Genomic DNA, 21,234 nt, shown 5'->3' with positions numbered 1-21,234 from the left:
TTCAAGTCAATGTGTTTTAAAACTAATGCAATACAAATTATTAAAGTGGATTTGTGAACAAACTCATAACATCTATGTTAATAGCATAAAAAAGCAAATTGTATAAGGCTACAGTTTTGACTATATTATTAAAGTGTCCGAAATATATGTCTCTGGATCTGTAGCGTTGATTACACCAAGTTATTGATTCCATTTGCACTGGATCAAACTTAATCCCTCAACTTAAAACAAATGAACACCGCACCGAGATGAGACAACAATACTTCGCCCTAAGATGGGAAAAACAAAATACACCGTGCTAAAACGGAAAATCAAAACAAACAACGTCGCACTAAGACGAAGAAATCACTCAAAATATACAAAAGAAACACTAAATTATTTGACTAAATTAGAAAAAATAATGATTTGAAGGGGTGATTCTAGGCCTAAATTGTCCCTAAATCACCCCCTCTCCGATAGATTAAGAAGAGAAAAAAGTTGTGACGGCTAGGGTTAAGAGTGACACCACACACCTTATAATCCGGTTTTATAAAGATAAATTGGCTCCAATATACAAATCTAATAAAAATACTAAGCAACAGCGCTTATGAAAAAGAAGGAAAAAAACCTAAACAATATATCTAGAAAGTTAGTTTCTTCTACTTTCTACTTTTTAGTCATAGTTGAGGTTGCAATATGAGGAAAACACCCGGAAATATATCATCCGGATCTTGAATGTGTGGATTCCTCTCCAAAATAAATTGATCATTACACTTTTCAGTGATGCTATAGAAGGTCTCTCCTTTTCCAACTACGTGGAATTCACGACAAGGTTGATCAACACCGAAAGATATATCATGTGGATTTAGATTCTCTACATTAACGAAATCTTCTGTATTAAGTTGATCATCGTTAATAATCTTCTCAATATCGGCTAATCGGAGGATAACACCTGGATATATATCATCTGGATCTTGAATGTGTGGATTTCTCTCCAAAATAAATGGATCATTACACTTTTGAGTGATGCTATAGAAGGTCTCTCCTTTTTTAACTTTGTAGAAGTCATCACAAGGTTTCTTCTTTAATGAAAGATTCTTTACATCAATGGACTCACGTGTCTCAAGTATTTCACCATGTATAATGGGAAAATAACATCTCACAGTGTTGACTACAAGTAGCAAAATTGCTACAAACTTCATTGTAAACCACAATGACTTATACGCCCTTTCATTCATGATGAATATTATAGCTAGATGAAGTTTGTATCTTGTGTAAATATATGGTTGTTTACTTCCACTCCTAGTACTACTAAATTACATATTGATAATGTAGAACATAATATATATATAGGTGAGGGTCGTTAATAAAATTTGCAAATGCAGATAATCTTATAGTTGGCGTTTTTGTAGGTTTAGTTTGTTAATTATATTAGATATGCTTATCTATTCATCGAAAAATTGTAGGTTATATATCTAGTTGCTTGCCATTAAAAACGATATTTATTATTATTATTATTATTATTTTTTTTTTGACAAAATTTTGTTTTCTTTTTTAGATTAATAAAACTGGTGGAATTTATTATTTTGTTTTCTTATCATATTATTATTATTATGAGATATGTATGAAAAATATGATATAATAGTTATTATGTTTATTATCCTATGACTTGTATGCACCAAATAACTTATATTTTATCTCATCCTTATTAGGCATGGCAATAAAACTTATACTCGCGGGTACCCAACCAAATCATACCCACTTTGACGGAGAAAACCCGAGTTGACTGGGTTCGGGTTTGGGTTTTTCCCGATTTCAAAAGATGAGTTTGGGGCGGGTAATAGGTACATTGATCCCCACCCCGAACCCGTCCCCGAACCCGCCTCGCTTATACTAAAAATTAGATTTAACCTCGTTTAAATTAGAAACGCTTAAACAATCTCTTAAATTACGTTCATATATTTATTTTTTATTTTAATTTGAGTATTAAACAAACCATTTTCTCTATTTTTTTTCTTTATTTAAAAAAATATTGTTGAGAGAAAATAATTTTGGACATTTAACCATTTTTTTAATAAAAAAATACTAAAATATAATCTAAATTCATGTGGAAAGAGGCGTAATGGGGATACCCGAAACCCGATGGGGATACCCGATCCCCATTGGGTATGAGTTTGGGATTATCATTTTTATCCCCGCTCGAATTTGGGATGGGTTTGGGGAAACCCGAACTTTATGAGTTTGGGTTTGGGGAGGGCAAAACCCGTCCCCGCCCAGCCCCATTGCCATGCCTAATCCTTATCCTATTTTTATATTATCCTGTCATTATCATATATGCGCAGCAAACGAACCCTTAGATTAGTTTTGTTTTATCATTCTTCAGTTTTATCAAAAATTCTGAATATCAATTTTTTCTTTCTCTCTGCTTGCTTCTTCACCGAATTTTTTTTCCTTTCCTTGTTGTTTCATCGAGTCGCTCTGCAGCCATATTGAATTGATACTCTTGTATCAATTAATCAAAGTATTATTTGGATTTAAATACACTTTCTCTCACTAAAATATTTTTTATCTGCCTTCTCTCTAGAGTTTCAACCGCTGTCTACCTCCCTAAATCCAAAACTACCTCCTTCTCTTAAGATGTAACTTCCATGGCTGGTGGTGTGTGGTGTGCTCCACTTCACACCACCACGTTACCCATCTTTCCAGCGAGCTCTCTCACTCCTCTATACCAAACCTCATTCTCTTTCGTTTTTCGGCGAGCTATCGTTGCCTGCTGGTCCTCTCCGCGCCGGAGTTGTTGTTGTTGCGGATCTGAGCTTGGTAGGTTCGGATCTTGGTGTTGGTGTCCGATGGTCTGTTTTTTGGCGGCTGTTTTTCGGCGGGTGTGGTGGTTCGGCGCGGATCCGGAGGTTTTGTGTGGTCTTGGTGTGGTGGTGATGAGTTTCGTCGGAGTGGAGATGGTGGCTGGAGGTCTTGGGTTGAGGTGGTGGTCTTGTTGTTCTTGCAATCCGGTGGTGGTTTTTGATTTTGGTGGTGGAGGTGGTTGTTTATCCGGCGGTCACTTCGCTCCTCCGGTTGAGTGATGGTTGTTGAAGTCTTTTGTGGTGGTGGTTCGCGTTTTGATGGTGGTGGTGAAGGGTATGCCGTTGTTTTTCGTGGTGGTGGCGGTTGGTCTGCTGTAATTTTTTGTGGTGGTGGCGCGTGCTTGGTGGTGGCTTGGTGGTTTTGTTTTGGTGTGGTGGTATTTGGAGCAGGTTGTGACGAGCGGCTTTCTTCTGTTGCTCTTGGTTCGCCGGCGTTTATGGTGATCCAACTTTTGCCGACGGTTTTGAAGGTGCTCGCGACGGATCTATGAGTGTGGTGGTTGTGACGGTTCTAAGTTGGGATGGTGGTGGCTGCGTCAGATCAGTGAAGGGGTGGTGTGGCGGCCGCTGCGACGGTCCTGAGTTGGAGGTGTTGCAAGGGTGTGGTGTTGAGGGGTAAAAGTAGAGGTGTTGGTTTTGGCGCCGCCGGTGGGAGGTTGATGTTGTGTGTGATTGGTTTTCCTCGATACGGGATTTTCTGACAGCTTACAAATCTGTTGAGATTTGCACGACTCGATTTTTAGTCTCTGAGGGTTTCTAAATCTGCTGAGATTTGCAGGTTTCTTTGTATCTGGTCGACCTTTCTCGCATCGGTGTTGACTTGCGCTGGGGACTTAATTGCCTAGGTTTTCATTCTGTCGTTGCCCCATTAATTTTTGCCTCATAAAGCTGCTTTTTGTATTCTGATGGGCCGATCACTTTTGATTTGGGATCGGGAGTTAGATTCTTAGGACATCCTTTTGGGTCGGGTTGATGGTCCTCTTTGTTGGTCTGGTGTTTGTGGTGTGTGCTCTGGGTGGTTTGGTGATTGTGGAGTGTGTACTAGGTAGTGTTCGTCTTTTAGCTTTCTCATTGGTGGTTCGCTTATATACGGCGCCTCTGTTTTTGTAATTCTTTTTATCTCGGCCTCTATTCGTCTTGTGCAGAGACCGGTTATTATTAATAATATTTTTTTCGTTTCAAAAAACGAACCCTTAGATTTTTTATTTTTGGATACAACGAACCCTTAGATTTGAACACCTCTAATTGCCATTATATATTTGTCAATCGATCTATCAATTTAAACTATATATATTTTTCAAACGGGTCAATCTTAGTCGGTAGTTTGTTAGTTAATATATATTTTGTCATTCTTTGTTTGGAATTGAATTCGAGACCTGTACCACCTTTTCTTTTTTGGTTAAGTGGCCTAGTGGCTAGAAAATCCACCTTAAAGGTGAATAAATGAAGTGTTCCGGATTCGAACCCGGGCTCCTGTAGTTACAGTGCGATATTCCTACCAACTGAGCTAAGCTCACGGGTAGGGGTGCTCGCGGTTCGGATTGGATCGATTTTGAGGCAAAAACTCATCCGATCCAAAATTAAATTTATTTGCGGTTCGGTTTTGGATGACAAACAAAAAAAATCCAATCCGATCCAATTTTATGCGGTTTAATTTGGATCGGTTTTTGGACATCCAATTATAAAATGTAAATTTTTTTATTAAATATTAATATTATAAAAACACTATAAAAATAATAGTTTGACTTTTTTGACAAAATAAATATTTAGTTTGATGTAAGAAATAACATATAATATATTAAAAGTTAATATTTTGGAATGACAATTGTCAATTATATTTTTTTTTTTACAAAAATTGTCAATTATATTTGAAACATATCAAAAGGTGAAAAATTAATTAAATTAAACTAATAAATAGTATTAACAAAATTTAAAATGAACAAAAAATAGGTTAATGCAATATATATTCATACTAATAAAAAATAAATAAATATTAAAATATATGTATGCGGTTTAGTTCGGTTTTGAAAAATTGATCCGAAATCCGATCTGATCCAGCAGTTTTCACAAAAGGACATCCAAACACATCCAAAAATATTCGGTTTTTTGCGGTTTTCAGTTTTTTTGAATCGGTTTGCGGTTTTTATTTGGATTAGTTTGGATTTGAGTACCCTTATTCACAGGGACAGACCTCTATCACCTTTTAACTATTAGCTAAAAAAATACTCAACTTTAACTATATATTTAAATGTGAGAAAACGAATATATCCACAATTAAAATACCCACAATTAAAAATTCGCACATCATTAAAACTATATATATTTGTCAATCGATCTATCAATTTAAAATATATATATTTTTCAAACGGGTCAATCTTAGTCGGTAGTTTTTTAGTTAATATATATTTTGTCATTTGTTTGGAATTAAACTCGAGACCTCTATCACCTTTTAACTGTTAGCTAAAAAAATATTCAACTTTAACTATATATTTAAATGTGAGAAAACGAATATATCCACAATTAAAATACCCACAATTAAAAATTCGCACATCATTAAAATAGCGTAAGTTAGTCAATTTATATATCAGCATTGCTATATATCACGAACGGTTGATCCACGAATTCTACGAACGCTCACTTGCTTCACTTTTTATTTTTTATAAATAATGATATTTTGATGCAGTGCCATAAAGCTCTTTGCAAAATAGGAACTCCACTATGTCTTGTAACCTGTCTCTTCCGGTACAGTCCCACAATTTATTCTACACACCGTAAAAAACTTGTCTGTTGCCACCATTTTTGTCTGATATAACTGATCTCTTCTTTATGCTACTTTCAACAAGTACAAGGTTTCTATTTAGTGCTAATAGGTACAAGCTTCTTTTTTTTCTTCTTAACATAAGGTTTCCAGCGGCTAATCCTTGTGAGTAGTAGTTAAAGATATGAAAATATTTTGCTAATTTTCCATCTTCGGTTGTCGTTGTCTCCCTACTAGAAATAATGAAGAAACCAAATCTCAAGGGAGAAAGATAGTGAGGAAAGAATAAGGATAGGAAATCAAGAGGGTGAGAGGGGTTAATGGAAAGAAAGAAGAAACACAAACACTTCACCGCTTGTTTCTGGGCCCACAAAAATTAAGTCATTTGAGTGAACATGTCATCTATCGCGTAATTCGTGAATGAGCGCTTCGTTCCATTAAGCATTATTCTTTATATATTTCTATCTATTTTTTATCTCTTTTTATTTTTAAACTTATCTTTGTATTCACTCTTTCTTTTTTGAAATATCTTTTAACAAATTTATATTCTTTCATTTCCCTATTTCCTCTCTCTTTTTTGAAATATCTTCTAACAACTTTATTTTCTTTCTCTTCCGTATTTCCTCTCCCCTATTTTCTCTTCTCTTTGGTGATCAATTTTTTCTCCTAGCATTTCACTTTCTCACTCTTCCCTTCCCTACTCCCTTAGGCCAATTTATTTTTTCGACCATACTCATCATTTCCAGTCTATCACTAATCTTATTTCTTCTGTATTCAATGTCATCTACAAAATTATTATTATTATTATTATTATTATTATTATTATTATTATTATTATTATTATTATTATTAGATTTCTAAGATAAATTAAGATTAAATTAGTATTTTATTCTTCAAAATAGAAAGAGTCGTACAATTAGATTAAAATAGTGATTGTAACATATAGTATGGTAGATAATATTTTATGAAAGTGTAAAGATAGAAGTTACATTTCAATAATTTTTGTTATACCATAAAAATATTTTAAATATTTTGATTCTATATTATCTTCTTTTTTTTTTTACTTAGATTCTATAGTATCTATCTTAATATAATAATCTATATTATATTTGCAATATTTAGTAGAGAATAAATATATTGATATTTTTTTTGTCAAAAAAAAAATATATTGCTATTTAGTAGAGAATAATCTTATTTCTTCTTCTTTTATTTTTTGTCAAAAAAAAAAAATTCTATTTTTTGTGTAAAATGAATACTCTAATTGTCAGCTAGACTCAGACTCATACACTCACTTTAAGTGTAAAGTGGAAATTCTGAGATTTGAATCTCAACTCCTTCGATAGATTCTCTGGTAGCTACCAATTAAAATACACTTATGTGGAAAAAAAAAGTTCTTCCTTAATTGTATGAATAAATAAGACTGATATTTTGTTGTATCTTTCTCTTGACAAACTATATACTGATCAATAGTTTCAATAATTATTTTGTTAAAGTATGGTCATTATGTTTCCGAGTTCCATGTGCAAGTTTCATGAATCTAACTCTTAATCCCACATTGGAAGTCATGAAGTACCACATTACCGGGTTAATTACTAAAAAGAGGAATGTGAGACACATAATCCATACACAAGACAAACGTTTGTGACTGTCTGACTAATGCATAAAATTAGAGAATTTTATGTACTTTATTATAAGAGCCATACATACAAATGGTAGTTGTAGGAAATTAAAAAAAAAACATAAGACTAACTCAATCCTCCTTTGATAAGAACTAATCAAAAGAGCATGTTTGTAGTACCCCAAGTGCATGTTAAATTTTCCTTTGAAAACATAGTTATAAATGAAGAACAAAAAAACTGTTGTATAATGTTACAATTGAATCAATGTTACCAATCGCAGATAACGGAAAATAGTGCTATAGCGCTTGTGAAATTCCGCTATGCAATAGTGTGCTATTGCACCACTATAGCAACTATTTGACAATACTTTTGTTCTAAATAGCATATTCCAAATTCCGCTACACTGATTTTGAGTATCATAAAATTACAATAACATTCTTCATGAGAGACATCTTGCAAATGTCAAATAACCCGTGTGACCTCTAGCTTCACCAGAAGGTCTAGCCATAACAGAAGAATTAGGATAGCTAAGCACATTAGCTCCATCTGAACATTGTCGCCTCTTACAAGGAAGCGAACCATTAGAGCCATTACCATTAATTTCCTTGCTTTCTGTTTTCCCTTCTCGAACTTCGTATGTCCTTAGGAGTACCTCAAAAGTCCTTATATCTTTGACATAATAACACATTTACAAAGAAATTTTGTCAGTGCTTAACTAAATTACCACTAGTTACATAAACACTACGACAGAGCAAAAAGATAAGAAACATATAGAAGAAGATTGGGAAATACCGGTGAAGTTGGATTGCATTGTTTCACATGATCGTTGTACTTGTTCAATACAAGGGGAGAAAGAGCAAAGCGTGCCATCATGTCTTAACATTTTTGCAGCTGAAGGAATAGCTAGCCAAGGCTGTGGTAGATCCAAAAATACTGCATCAGCCAAGCCAGCAAATTCTTCGGGAAAACCCTCACCTTGAATGTCCCTCACTCCCACAGTTACTAAGCTGCTTAGACCAATCCTCTCAAAATCATCCCTACATGGTGGAAAACAAGTATTAATATATGTTATTCCTAGACATTTGCCACATCAAGCTTATCGCCACACGCATATACATACAAACAAAAAGATGGTATCCACCAAGTTGGGTAGAAGTAAATAAACTTGCACTTAAGCATTGCCACTCTGAACAATAGGGTATTAGTTCCCCAAAAATATTACTAACAAATTCTAGAACAAGAGAACAAAATATAACACAATACGAAGCCATGGAATTAACAGTGCCATCAATGGCAGATTGCGGAAAATCCGCCGTGACAAACAGAACTGAGGCAAATAGAAAACGCTGCATAGCAGTCGAAACAAGTCAATATAAAATATAGGATACTGTATACAAATAAGATAGGGAACAGAGGCAGAGCATAGCACATATATTGAAAGGCTTCCGTATTATTGTAGATATAGAGTAATATTCATCGACTCTTCAATTTTTCTATTATGAGAATAGGTTATGTTTTGGCACACATGTAGACTCTTCAGTTTTATTCTTTAAAGAAAAACCTAAGATTCTATTTTTTCCGCTATTGTCGATACATCAGCTAGATAGCATTAAATAGAGGAGGCTATTGCCCGAATAGTAAACCTAAAACCTAGGGTAGCATCGCAGTTTTCATAGCAGATTCATTAAAATCCGTTATGCTATAGCACAACTGTCGCCGCTATTTGACAACACTGGTAAATAGCAAATACGGTATTGGCTAAAGAAAAAAACATCATCAGAGAAAGGAAAGTGCAGTATTACCTAGCTGATCCAGCCCTTTGCTCATGGAAATCAAATGTATAAACATGTCCTGTAGGAGCAACAGCCCTAGCAAGGGAAGTACTTAAAGACCCACTTCCAGTTCCAGATTCAAGAACAACGCAACCAGGAACAATCTCCAAGTACATAACAACAAAACTAATATCCGCAATATATAGAATCTGCGTCCTGTGGCTTAAAACTAAAGTCCATAATTCAGGCGTAGGAGCTAACAAATAAACAAATCCACCCTTATTGCTGAATACTTTGGACCCAAATGACTTTCCTATCCAATCTGCATGCTTAAAAACACCGAACCGATTCTGCAAAACTGATCCCTCAGATACTGTTACAGCCTTCATGTTGTCATGCCTTTCATAAACAATTACCAAATCGCCGTTACTAATTGATCGATTAAATGATAACTTTCTTGTAGTATCAATACTCAACATTTTCAAATCTTTCAGTTCAATATGAACAAGTATCTGCAATACAAAAACATTGAAAACCATCAAACATGTGTAATAACTAGAAGCTGATTTTTGAAGATCCATAGTGTGCTTGGATCTACGCGATGACAAATTAATTTTGTATGAATTGATTCTATAACTTGTTTTTGACTAAAAGTGAGTTGAACAATAAATTTGATAAAAACCAACTCTAGAATCAAAAGCTTGAAATTCTAGCTTCAAGTTATTATCAATTCTAAAGGGAAAAAGAGAAACCAACCATGGCAAAAATTGTGAAACCAAAAAACTGTACCAAAAAATATGTAAAATCGATTTGCCGATTAAATCATATCCAAGTAAATTATATGACTATCCATGGCAATACTTGTTGCAGCAGCACAACTACTTTCATGTTCTACTCCAATTTGAAACTAAAAAACTGTGATTAGCAACTGAATCATAACACATAAATCTTATGCGGGATCCGACTTGCAAGAAACCAAATACAAAAGGTTTTTTCTAATTTACCCTTGATAATTTGGATATTTACCCATCAACCAATAAGAACGAGCAATATGCAGGTGAAATAAAAGTCGGTTAGAAGTTAGTTGCGAGTACCACATGTAACTTATTTGGACAAATACCCCAAAAAAGAGAAACCAAAAATGAGAAACCAAAAAACTGTGAAACCAACCATGGCAAAAATTGTGAAACAAAAAAGCTGTACCAAAAAAGATGTAAAATCGATTTGCAGATTTTTTTTTTTTTGAATGGCAAATATTAATAATAACCAGGTCTCTGCACAAGATGAACAGAGACCGGTAAGAGGAGCTACAAAACAAAGGCGCCATATATAAGTGGCAATGAAAATACCAAAACAGCCACCACCTAATCGATTTGCAGATTAAATCATATCCAAGTAAATTATAGGCGCCTAAATTATATGACTATCCATGGCAATACTTGTTGCAGCAGCACAACTACTTTCATGTTGTACTCCAATTTGAAACTAAAAAACTGTGATTAGCAACTGAATCATAACACATAAATCTTATGCGGAATGGGACTTGCAAGAAACCAAATACAAAAGGTTTTTTCTAATTTACCCTTATAATTTGGGGATATTTACCCATCAACCGATAAGAACAAGAACAAGCAATATACAGGTGAAATAAAAGTTGGTTACAAGTTGGTTGTGGCTAGGGCACGTAAATTTACTTATGTGGCTTATTTTAATTGGTTGTTGGACAAATACCATCAAATTATTAAGGGGGTAGAGTAGGTCTCACCTGAGTTGCAAAGCAAAACAGAGATGGAGGTAACTGATGAGTAGGATATCAGTAGGAAAAACAAGGATTGGCGGCGATAGATGTTTGTATTGTATCTACCTTGACCTAGAAACTTCCCTCCGTCAAAACAATGGCTAAACCCTAATCTAAAGATATCAGATGGCCAAGAAAAATATAATAAAATATTTGCAAGGGGCAAGTAGGGGAAAAAAGAGGGCAATAAAAGAGATCTAAAATTGAGCACATTTGTGAGTAGGGCAAAGAAAATGAGAGCTCAAATTTACTTACTAAGAATTGATGAACACGAACAGAGGCGGAACAGATGGTGCAAGAACAAGAACGGCAGTTTTGTGAGTCTTTTGAGAATGAGAACCTTATACTACATACATGAATTGTAACAGGAAATAAGTATTAGGAATTAAGTAGTTTATTTTAAATAATTTATTCTATGTCATTTTATATTTTTATCCTTTAGGGTTGTATTTAAAGGCATTGTGCCTCACTTTGAGAATCAATCAATATTCAACAAATTATCTTCTCCTCTAAAAACTCTCTCATTCAATATTATGTTTTGCATAACTTCTCTTTGGTACCAGATTCTATTCTAGATCATTGGAATCCCAATTCTTGAGACTTGATTCTACCGGCTTGTCCCTAGAATCTATTTACCCGTTACATGAATGGGTTATAAGTTATGTACTAATTACCACATACAAAGAAATATCAATAATCTACTATTCACTGCTATGGTGGAACGAAAAAACTATGCATTTAATAAATTATAGCACATTGATTCTTTCAAACTTACAGTTAATTCAAGATGCACAAGTGGGAAAGAAAACAAAAAAAAACAAAAAACAAAAAAAATCAAACCTTGACAGGTTTCTCTTGCGGCCGACGACGAACTCCGACTGTGATTAGCGGCCGGTCAGTTGATTTCAAAGCAGCAGCGGTAGGCGGTTCTGAAATAAAACAGAAAGTGTTAAATATATATATATATGGGCTTTAAGTGGATTGGTTTCATAAAGATTGTGGATTGGGCTTAGTATTTTTTCGAACGAAACTTTCTCTTCCCCATGCGTTTTTTTTTTATCCTCTTGAAATTCAAATTTTACTCATGCATAAAAAAGTTCGGAAAATATTTTCCGAATTTTTTTTAGTGTAAAACATTATTTTCAACGGAAACATTATTTTCGGAAGTTCGGAAAAAGAATTTCCATTTATTTTTAAAACAATTTTTTATTTTGAAAAAAAAAATTATGTTTTTTTTCCTTTTAAATAATTTTTATATTTTAGAATGTCATATAAGTAATTGTCAGTAACAAAAGTCAACGTGATTTTTTTTTTTAGCAAAAAAGTCAATGTGAATTGGCAAATATAAAATGGGATAAATTTGAGGGTCGAAATCGAGCAATTAAAATTTAAGGGCTCAAAATGAGACAGTTATAAAATTTAAAAGTTAAAATAAAGTAACTATCAAACTTCAAGGATTAAAACGGTTTGATATTTTAATTTTTGTGAAGGTGAGGAGTAGGTGTACAAGGAACAAAGACATTGACTGCGAAGAGCATATGAATTTATTACTAGTACTACAACTAGTTAATTTGTTTCATTTGACATTTCTGTCATCTCTTTACATTGACGTCATTGCACAATAATAATAACAAAACGCATATGGTAAAGAAACAAAGAGAAAATGGAATGCAAATTTTTCTTTAGATTTTCTTGGCTCTCATTCATTTCTTTATTTGGCTTGGGTTAGGCACAACAAACAAACAAGTATCCTAAGTTTGAGAACCACGATAGATATTGTGGCATGCCTACGTAGGCAAACAACAAACATTTTAAGGTTCATTCACGTGTCGGTAACTGCTACAATTGACTGGGAATAGCCGGTTGCAAAAAACTCACCTCTTCTCAACTCACGATTTCATTGGTCCACGTATGGACATCTATAGGTGCATGTGCTCCTTTTTTATCGACATACTCTCTAGTCTCTTCTAAAGTGATAAAAGGCGTTGATTCGAAGTGATCAGAATGGGTGGTTGGCGTCGAGCAGAGGACTATTGAGGTTGAAATTGGTGAGAAGTATTTGTAAATATTTTGATGTTTAAGTCAATATGCATGAGAATGTGAAATGAAAAATTTTATAATGTGAATTGCGCACATCCCTTAGTCCTTCTTGAAATGGTGTTTATACAAGCCCTAGAGAGGAGGTGTTGGTCATTGATTTAGGAGATGAATATGAATGACGCTCCATCAATGATTAAAATTGTGGCATTAAGGTATTTATTGTCGCAGAAGCGTTATGAATCTATAAGGATTCGAGGTTGATCGTTGCGGCTTTGAGTGTGGAGGCTTCATGAATGGCCCTTATGTTGCTCTGTCTTTGGTATTTTTGGATCCAGGTGGGAGTGGCCAACATAGGCCTTGGCCCGGTCTAGAATAAGTGTAAAGTAAAAATTAAAGATTAATCGAACATTGACAAACTATGCAACTGTGCGGCCATATCCAATAACTTATTGCATGAATCCATTTTTTTGTCACCCAGTTACCTTGCTAGGGTAGCCATCTAAGAGCCAATTATGATTGAATTCTATAATGTATATTTTTAAAGCACATGTTAGCATTATCTTTTTAATCATAGATATAGATGTTAACATTTGTCTTTAAAAAAATTAGAATGAAAAATCATGAACCAAGAGTCCTCCTTACCTTCACATCTATTGTCGGGGTCATCGCTTTTTAATTCGTTGAAATTAATGTGGATATATCACATAACTTTCGCCAAATTAGAGAGTCAATATAAAAGAGAATGTTTAAAATAAAATGTTTCTGGTATTTTTTTTTTAATATATTGTCATGGAAATACTAATGACGATGATGACAGTCAATTATATGATGTTTTTAGTAGTAATTTAGGGTAGTTTTAATAGCAATTGAACACCAAAAGCAAGCAAATACCTGGAAAAATGAAGTTACTTGGCCCAGAAGCAAGAAAAGAAGAAAAAGCATAAAAAATGACAAAAACGTCAAAAAATGCACGCACCATCGTAGCCACGATGAGATCTAGCGTGGTATGATGGAGGCGGTGAAGAAAAACAGAAAATCCTGATTAAATCTTTCACTGTGCCACGATATGACCCATCGTAGCCACGATGAAGATAAATTGAACGTCATCGTGGCCATGATGGATACAATGGGTGCGCAGAAAAAACTCAAATTCAGCTTTAAAATTATAAATAGAGCCCTCTCCTTTCACAATTATTCATTTAGAAATATTTAGAGTTATTCAATATTCACTCTAAAGTTATGAGAACTCTAAAGAGGAGTCAAGGAGGGCCAAAGAACTCTAAGGCCAATAAGATTCTTTTCTTTTATTGTTTTTGTAATTTATTTTTCCTAGGTTAGGTCGAGTAGATGAACTTCCATATGAATGCTTGAGACATGTAATTATGGTTCGAGAAAGTTTATATTCGATTGTTATTGAGTTATTTTCTATAATTGTCTTGTTTTAATTCTTCATTCTTAATATTGATCACATTAGTGAATGAACCTAGAGGACATTAACGTAGTTAAATTCTGCAATGAATAGGTTAATCAAGCGGACGTAAAGAACTTGTTAAATACTGAACTTCTAAAGGTTAGGATGTACTCTACGAGGCTGTACCCGTTAAAGGTAATGATATGAGATAACGAAGGTTAAACCTATCGAAGCATTGATTAGTCCTAAGTCAGGTTGCAATAGAAATAGTAATACTAGACTTATTTTAATGGAAATTAATCTGGTAGACTATAACTAGTAATGAAGAAAAGTATAACGCTAGTTACCAAGCAGGAGTAAGTGAGGGATTTGAAACACTTAATCACCCTTTGTGTCTACTCGCACACCTTTTTATCTTAATTGCTCTTTACTTTCTTGTCTTTTACTTTATTGTTATTTAATTTTATTGAACCAAACTCTTTCAAACGAACAAAGCAAATGCAAAACACTTTTACTTTCTAGATTCCTAAGCGAAACTAGTAATTTTGGCACAATTCCTATGGAGAACGATAACTTATAACTTTATTACTTGGTTGTAATTTTGTGCACTTGCAGAGCCATCATCATACGTCTCTAATTATCTCTTTAAGGATCTTAAATAATACAGTAAATTTTTATAAAAATATGTGAAGTTAATGTATTAAAAATGATAATATTTTTTTGGCTTAAATACAGTTTTGCCCCCCCTGTTTTGATTAAATCGGAATTTTACCCCTCCTGTTTTAAAACGCGGACTTTTACCCCCCCTGTTTTATAATTTTTTGGATTTTGCCCCCCCTAAAATTCTGCTTTCAAGTCACAACTTCAAAGCTTCGCACACAACCCAATTTGGATCAATAATTCACCAAACGGATATCAAAATGACCGTAATCGAGTTATCTTTCCACAGAATCAAACTCCACTAAATTTGGAGTTACAATGAGAGATTAATTACAGTTTTAGTGAAGGTCTGTCCAATTACTAATTTTGCATAAATCTACTTATGACCTTTAAATTCAACATCGTCTACCAAAAACATCGTAACTCCAAATTTGACGAAATTTAAATGACAACAAGGGTAATTTAGTTAGCTTTCCTGAAATGTAAATACTATTGTAAAATGAGCTACAAGGTGAGAGACATGACAAAAATACCAATAGTAGTTCCATACATTAATTGATTTGGACAGACCTTCACTAAAATGATAATTAATCTCTCTCTGTAACTCCAAATTTTGTGGAGTTTGATTCTGTGGAAAACTAACTCGATTTCGGTCATTTTGGTACCAGTTTGGTGAATTATGGATCCAAATGGAATTCTATGCGAAGTTTTGAAGTTGTGACTCGAAAGCAGATTTTGTGCAGAATATTTGGGGGACATACGTTCACTAAAACGGTAATTAATCTCTCTTTATAACTCCAAATTTAGTGGGGTTTGATTCTGTGAAAATATAACTCGATTACGGTCATTTTGATATCCGTTTGGTGAATTATTGATTCAAATTGAGTTGTGTGCGAAGCTTTGAAGTTGTGACTCGAAAGCAGATTTTGTGCAGAATTTTGGGGGACATACCTTCACTAAAACGGTAATTAATCTCTCTTTGTAACTCCAAATTTAGTGGGGTTTGATTCTGTGGAAAGATAACTCGATTACGGTCATTTCGGTATCTGTTTGGTGAATTATTGATTTAAATTGAGTTGTGTGCGAAGTTTTGAAGTTGTGACTTGAAAGCAGAATTTTAGGGGGGGCAAAATCCAAAAAATTATAAAACAGGGGGTAAAAGTCCGCGTTTTAAAACAGGGGGGTAAAATTCCGATTTAATCAAAACAGAGGGGCAAAACTGCATTTAAGCCTATTTTTTTTTTAATAAATAATTTCTTTAAATTAAATTTTTAAAGAATCTTTCACAAACACATCTTAGCAAAATCCATAATTTTATGTCCCGTGAAATTAACTCGATTGACAGGACATTGCATTATATATATAAGATGTCGGAATTCGAACCTCGATCATTCCACTTATCTACTAGTAAAATTTCTAATCACTAAACTACTTAATTAAAAAAATCATAATTTTATGCGTACAAGTTGTGAACATTATTGTGTCATTCAAGTATTTTCTTCATGTTTCGTGTGTCAACATGATTCAGATGGATTTAGCTTAATAATTGTCCCACAAAAATTGGATTGAGCTTAATAATGTAGAGAGAAATCAAGAATAGTTTTAAGAATACAATGGCGTGTATGGATACACTTTTTGAGTTGCTTGATAACTGTCGCGTCAGATGATAGATGCATTAATTCTGGCTCAAGCTCACTCACGAGTAGTACAAAAACATGCCAGTTACTACACGCGCGCGCGTATGCATAATATAACTGACTCACTTCTAAGCTGTTTCCAAGCTTTTATCCAATTTGATTCTGCTATTTCGCAGTTCAAAAGTGCTTTTCAATTTAAAGCCCTGTCCCTCCTCTCGTCAAGGTGTTCATGGGACCCAAATGAAGATACTCCCTCCGTCCCAAATTATAAGGGAAAATAAAAAAATCACACTTATTAAGAAAAAGTAAAACATGAGAATTTGAAGTATGTTTTTGTGGGTTTTACTTGGAATAAGTTGCATAGGAAGTTGTAAAAACAATTTTTATTGGTTGTTGTTTATTGAGAAAATGAGAGAGAGAAGAAATTAAATGCAATTTGCATTTAATTTTATGAAAATAAGGAAAAAAAACATTCTTGAAAATGATTTTTCTCTTATAATTTGGGACAAAAAAAATGGGCTTTTTTCCCTTATAATTTGGGACGGAGGGAGTACTGTACATGAATAATTGTATTGTGACATTTTAACATCGTAATCTCTCTTGTTTCAAAAAAAAAAAAACATAGTAATCTCTCCTATTATCCTATATGCCCGAGCATAGGCAGGTTTTAATCGGATTCAAGCTTAAAATCATCAAATTAATAAAAATCGTAATAATTAATTTGGGTCTAATTTCGATCGTTTATATTTTTAATTTGTTCGGATATTGGGTCATGTAGGTGGGGTTAGAACAAGTCAGTTATTATGGGTTATATTGAAATTTTATTTACATCTAAAATTTTATTATTTAATAATTCATAATTCTCAAATAGTTTAATATCTCGTACACAATGTAACAAATGATAGAACTAAATAATTTACTTAAAAATCATTTTACTTGTGTTTGTTTAAAAAAAAATTACTTGTATTTGTTTCAAAAAAATTTAAAAGTCATTTTTTCTTTCAAAATGAAAAGCTGTTTTCCATAGCTTTTTTCAAAATATATATTTTTAAAAAATCACATACCATGTGCAAAGTGAAGTTAATGGAAGGAAATAAATTTTTATGATTGTAAAACAAATGGAAAGTAGTTTTAGATTTTCTTTAAAATCTCTACAAAGAATTCTCTAAATTTTTTAAGATAAAATCATTTTTTTTAAAACTTAAACGAACACACCTTATATATAAATCAAAATCCTCTCTATTTGTCTATCTCCTTATTTTTATCATTATTATAGTTTTGAAAATATAAATGTAATGATATATTATTTAGTTGGTCCAAATATTTAACATATATTTTAAAACTTATTAAAGTTATAGTAATGAAGAAGAAAAATAGAGAGCATAAATTATGGAGAGAATCCTACTGAGTAACTTATTATATACACTAAACAAATGCAACTAAAATATCGAGCTCAATTGGTTAATGAATTTTCTCTATGATGAATCATTCGAGAGAATTTGAATTCGATTCTTGATTCGAACAATTTTTTGTCAAATTTTACTTACTTTACAACGAATTATGAATTATCAGACATCTTTCTCAAAAATTAGAGTTATATATATATATATATATATATATATATATATATATATATATATATATATATATATATATATATATATATATATATATATATATAAAGGGTCATGTTAACTTGCGTCCTAAGGACACAGGTTAAGCTACCTAAAAATAGAAATATAATATTTAATTATACAAATAATTTAATGTTTAGATAATTAAATACACCACAAGTTCAATAAATTTTTTTCACATTTATTTTGTTAACATGTGCGCTATCAGCAAAACCATCTTCCTCAATTAGAAATATAAAAACAAGAGTGATTGATTAACGCAATCTCCATCTGATTAAGCACTTTTTCTCTACAATTTACATTGATGATTTTAACAAATTTCACAAAAACGTTGAAAAAGAACCAAACACGCACTTTACATGTTATTACACGCGCCAGGTAGATTGCGTGATAACTTGGTTCATTTGTATGTTTGTCAGTTTCGGCTTTGATGTGGTACGCTATTTACCGTCCGATGTAGCTGAATCTCGTCGAAATCGAGAATCTAAAATGAATCAACGGCGTGATCTTAATGCGTACAAACTCTGATACGAAACATTCCACACTCATATCTCTAAACCCAAAAAATATTTAATACTCCTGCAATAATATGGATGGACAACGACAGCCATAATAACAATAACAATACTACTACAAAATAAATTTATTTTTAATTTAAAACAATCAATTAATTTTTTTAAAACATAAAACCATCTAAATTTTCATGCGAATTTGGGCAAAACGTTTCCTGCGGAATTTGATGTGGATTCTGGTTCCCAGCTAAAACCTTCGTAGGTAATTGTTTCCTGCAGTTTTTGGAATCCTCATAAACTTTCCTGCGGAATTTCCTGTTGAAAATGAAGATCAATCCGTAGCAAATTTGTGTAATAATCCTCAATCTCACTTAATCACAACTCCCAAATTAATCTCTTGGGTAAATTTGTGTTTAAGTGAGGTTTCACAAGCTTTGATTCCTTGATCACAATCAATAAACCTATATCGCTAAAGTGATTATCAATTGTTCAATTAATCTTAGATCCATAGTTAATTTTCATTCTCATGATCAATCAACTATTGAGTTCATCATACAATTTCGACAAATAATATGAAGCATTAACTGCACAAATTAATCAATTAAAACTAGTTCATAATCCATTTGCATACAATCAAGTTCACATGGTTCAAACTACATGAGAATTTCCTAAAAATCCAATTTAAGAATCTAGCAATTCATAGTAAAAAGAGAAATTACATGAAGAAGAATAGAAGAATTCATCATGACAAGAGTTGTTGGAATGTTTTCACCCTTTAATCCTTGCTTGAATTCACTTCAATTGAACTTCAATGATCAATTTTAGTCCCAAAATACGTAACCCCTTTCCAATGGGTCCTCTCCTCTTCAAATAGTGCAAGAATGGGTCAAAATGGTCGCTCATGCGCAAGGCGCAGACAACAAAAAGAAAACTGTGAAAAACTACAGCTGGGTTGCATCTAGGCGCCCCAGAGACTACAGCCTTGCGCCCCGTGCAGTCCAAAATTTCATATTTTCTGTTTTTCTTGCAATCAAACCTCCTCCTTAATCCATGCATTTCTCACTTATTCCAAAGTTTAAAACCTTCAAATTGTCCTTCAAAATCCCTTGAATTGAGTCACTTTTAGTGTGAATTAACGGAGTTATCAAGGAGGACTGTGAAAAACGATAAGCAAACTCAGTTGCTTGTGGAACAAGTAAATTGAGTTGTCATCTATGAGCTATACTTTATAACTGAATAACTAACTAACTTATTACGTGTAGTTATTTCCCTAAAAACATTGTATCGAACAAAATAAAATAAATATAAATGATCAAAATTGAAAAAGTACTAACTATGAATTTTGGTCAAACTTTTTTCATGTAAAGTAGCTAAGAAATCCATAGTTTTTTTATCCATAGTTCTTGCATTGATTTTTTATATTTGAATTTATCTTATCTATATAACACAAATATATATCTAAATTTCAGTAAATTTTAAATAATAAAAATATTAGGAAATTGAGGAAAAACAAATTAAATTATATCTAATATTTGTATGATTAAAAAATATATAAACAACAAAATATAACAAAAAGGAGACATGAATATGTTCCTTCTCTCTTTTCGTTAATCATAAAGAAATTATGAGTTTTTTTTACCAAAGAAAATGTAAGTTACATTACATGGTTACAACTGAAAAACACACATTTCTTAATTAAAAAAAAAAAAAACTAAGAACACACAAATTTATTTTTTTTACGGCAAAACACACAATTTTCATCACATTTTGTTATACTCAACAATTTTCATGTGAAATGTAAAACTAATTAAAATGAAAAAGCAATTGCATAAGATCAATGTATGTCAAAGCATTTTTTAAAGCAAATATATGTCAAAACATATTAAATTTAGAAACAATCATAAAAATAATAGGCAAAACTACATCAAAGTCCATTATTTTATTTATTTGCATTACGTTATTTATATTTTTTTTATTTAAGTTCTAGGGAAAACTCATTAACCATTTAAACTCAATGTCTACTCATATTTGATTATGTCAAGAGAATTTGTTCCATGTGGTTTATGGAAATTTGGAGGTTTTTATTTTTAATTTTGATAATAAAAATATACTATAAAGTATAAAGTTATCTTATGTAACTTGCCTTCAAAAGGTGCTAGAGACAACCATTCAATATCATTTTAATAAAAAGTAATTTATGTGTGTTAATAAATAAATGATCTAGTCTCGTGAGTTTAGCTTAGTTGATAAGGAGATTATATTATATATGCAGATGGTTGGAGTTTGAGAACTTATGTCAAAGATAAATAAGTTGGAGTACAAGTATTTAAATGTAATGTTCATACAAAATAAATTATGTCCATAAGGTAGAAATTTGATTTTAATACTATAAAATAATTTAATATTTAAAAAATATATTACATAAGTTCCAGAAAAATTTGATTTGTTTTGATGAGTATTTTGAAAATATTAAGTTTTTATAATTTTTATTAATAGACAATTAAAAATATTAATGATCAAAATTGTGTGTTAGCATCCATGCAGTAGTCA

General features: G+C 32.4%; 1 protein-coding gene across 2 annotated transcripts; it reads right to left on the bottom strand.

The window, feature by feature from the left end:
• Positions 1-7,373: 7,373 nt before the first annotated feature.
• On the bottom strand, positions 7,374-11,721 carry LOC123906147 (tRNA (adenine(58)-N(1))-methyltransferase catalytic subunit trmt61a-like). 2 transcript variants are annotated; one of them, XM_045955997.1, is made up of 5 exons: positions 11,631-11,721; positions 11,046-11,136; positions 9,023-9,504; positions 8,013-8,257; positions 7,374-7,889 (listed from the first exon to the last, which is right to left on the bottom strand). In XM_045955997.1, exons 3-5 carry the CDS (start codon positions 9,469-9,471, stop codon positions 7,660-7,662), a joined length of 924 nt encoding a protein of 307 aa, XP_045811953.1. In that variant the 5' UTR covers positions 9,472-9,504; positions 11,046-11,136; positions 11,631-11,721; the 3' UTR covers positions 7,374-7,659. The 2 variants fall into 2 exon arrangements, with proteins under 2 accessions (XP_045811953.1, XP_045811954.1); XM_045955998.1 differs by lacking the exon at positions 11,046-11,136 and having other exon boundaries at positions 11,631-11,715.
• Between the last annotated feature and the right edge of the window lie 9,513 nt (positions 11,722-21,234).

This window comes from Trifolium pratense, linkage group LG2, assembly GCF_020283565.1.
Source record: "Trifolium pratense cultivar HEN17-A07 linkage group LG2, ARS_RC_1.1, whole genome shotgun sequence".
Taxonomy (NCBI): domain Eukaryota; kingdom Viridiplantae; phylum Streptophyta; class Magnoliopsida; order Fabales; family Fabaceae; genus Trifolium; species Trifolium pratense.
This window is presented reverse-complemented; position numbering and strand designations above follow the sequence as displayed.

What these genes read in the sequence shown, in the direction of transcription:
- LOC123906147 (XM_045955997.1), bottom strand. Translation starts at nt 9,471, where the DNA reads ATGTTGAGTATTGATACTACAAGAAAGTTATCATTTAATCGATCAATT. An exon ending in CAAAGGGCTGGATCAGCTAG is followed by an intron (nt 8,258 to 9,022) that starts GTAATACTGCAC and finishes TCCACCATGTAG; the next exon opens with GGATGATTTTGAGAGGATTG. An exon ending in AATGCAATCCAACTTCACCG is followed by an intron (nt 7,890 to 8,012) that starts GTATTTCCCAAT and finishes ATTATGTCAAAG; the next exon opens with ATATAAGGACTTTTGAGGTA.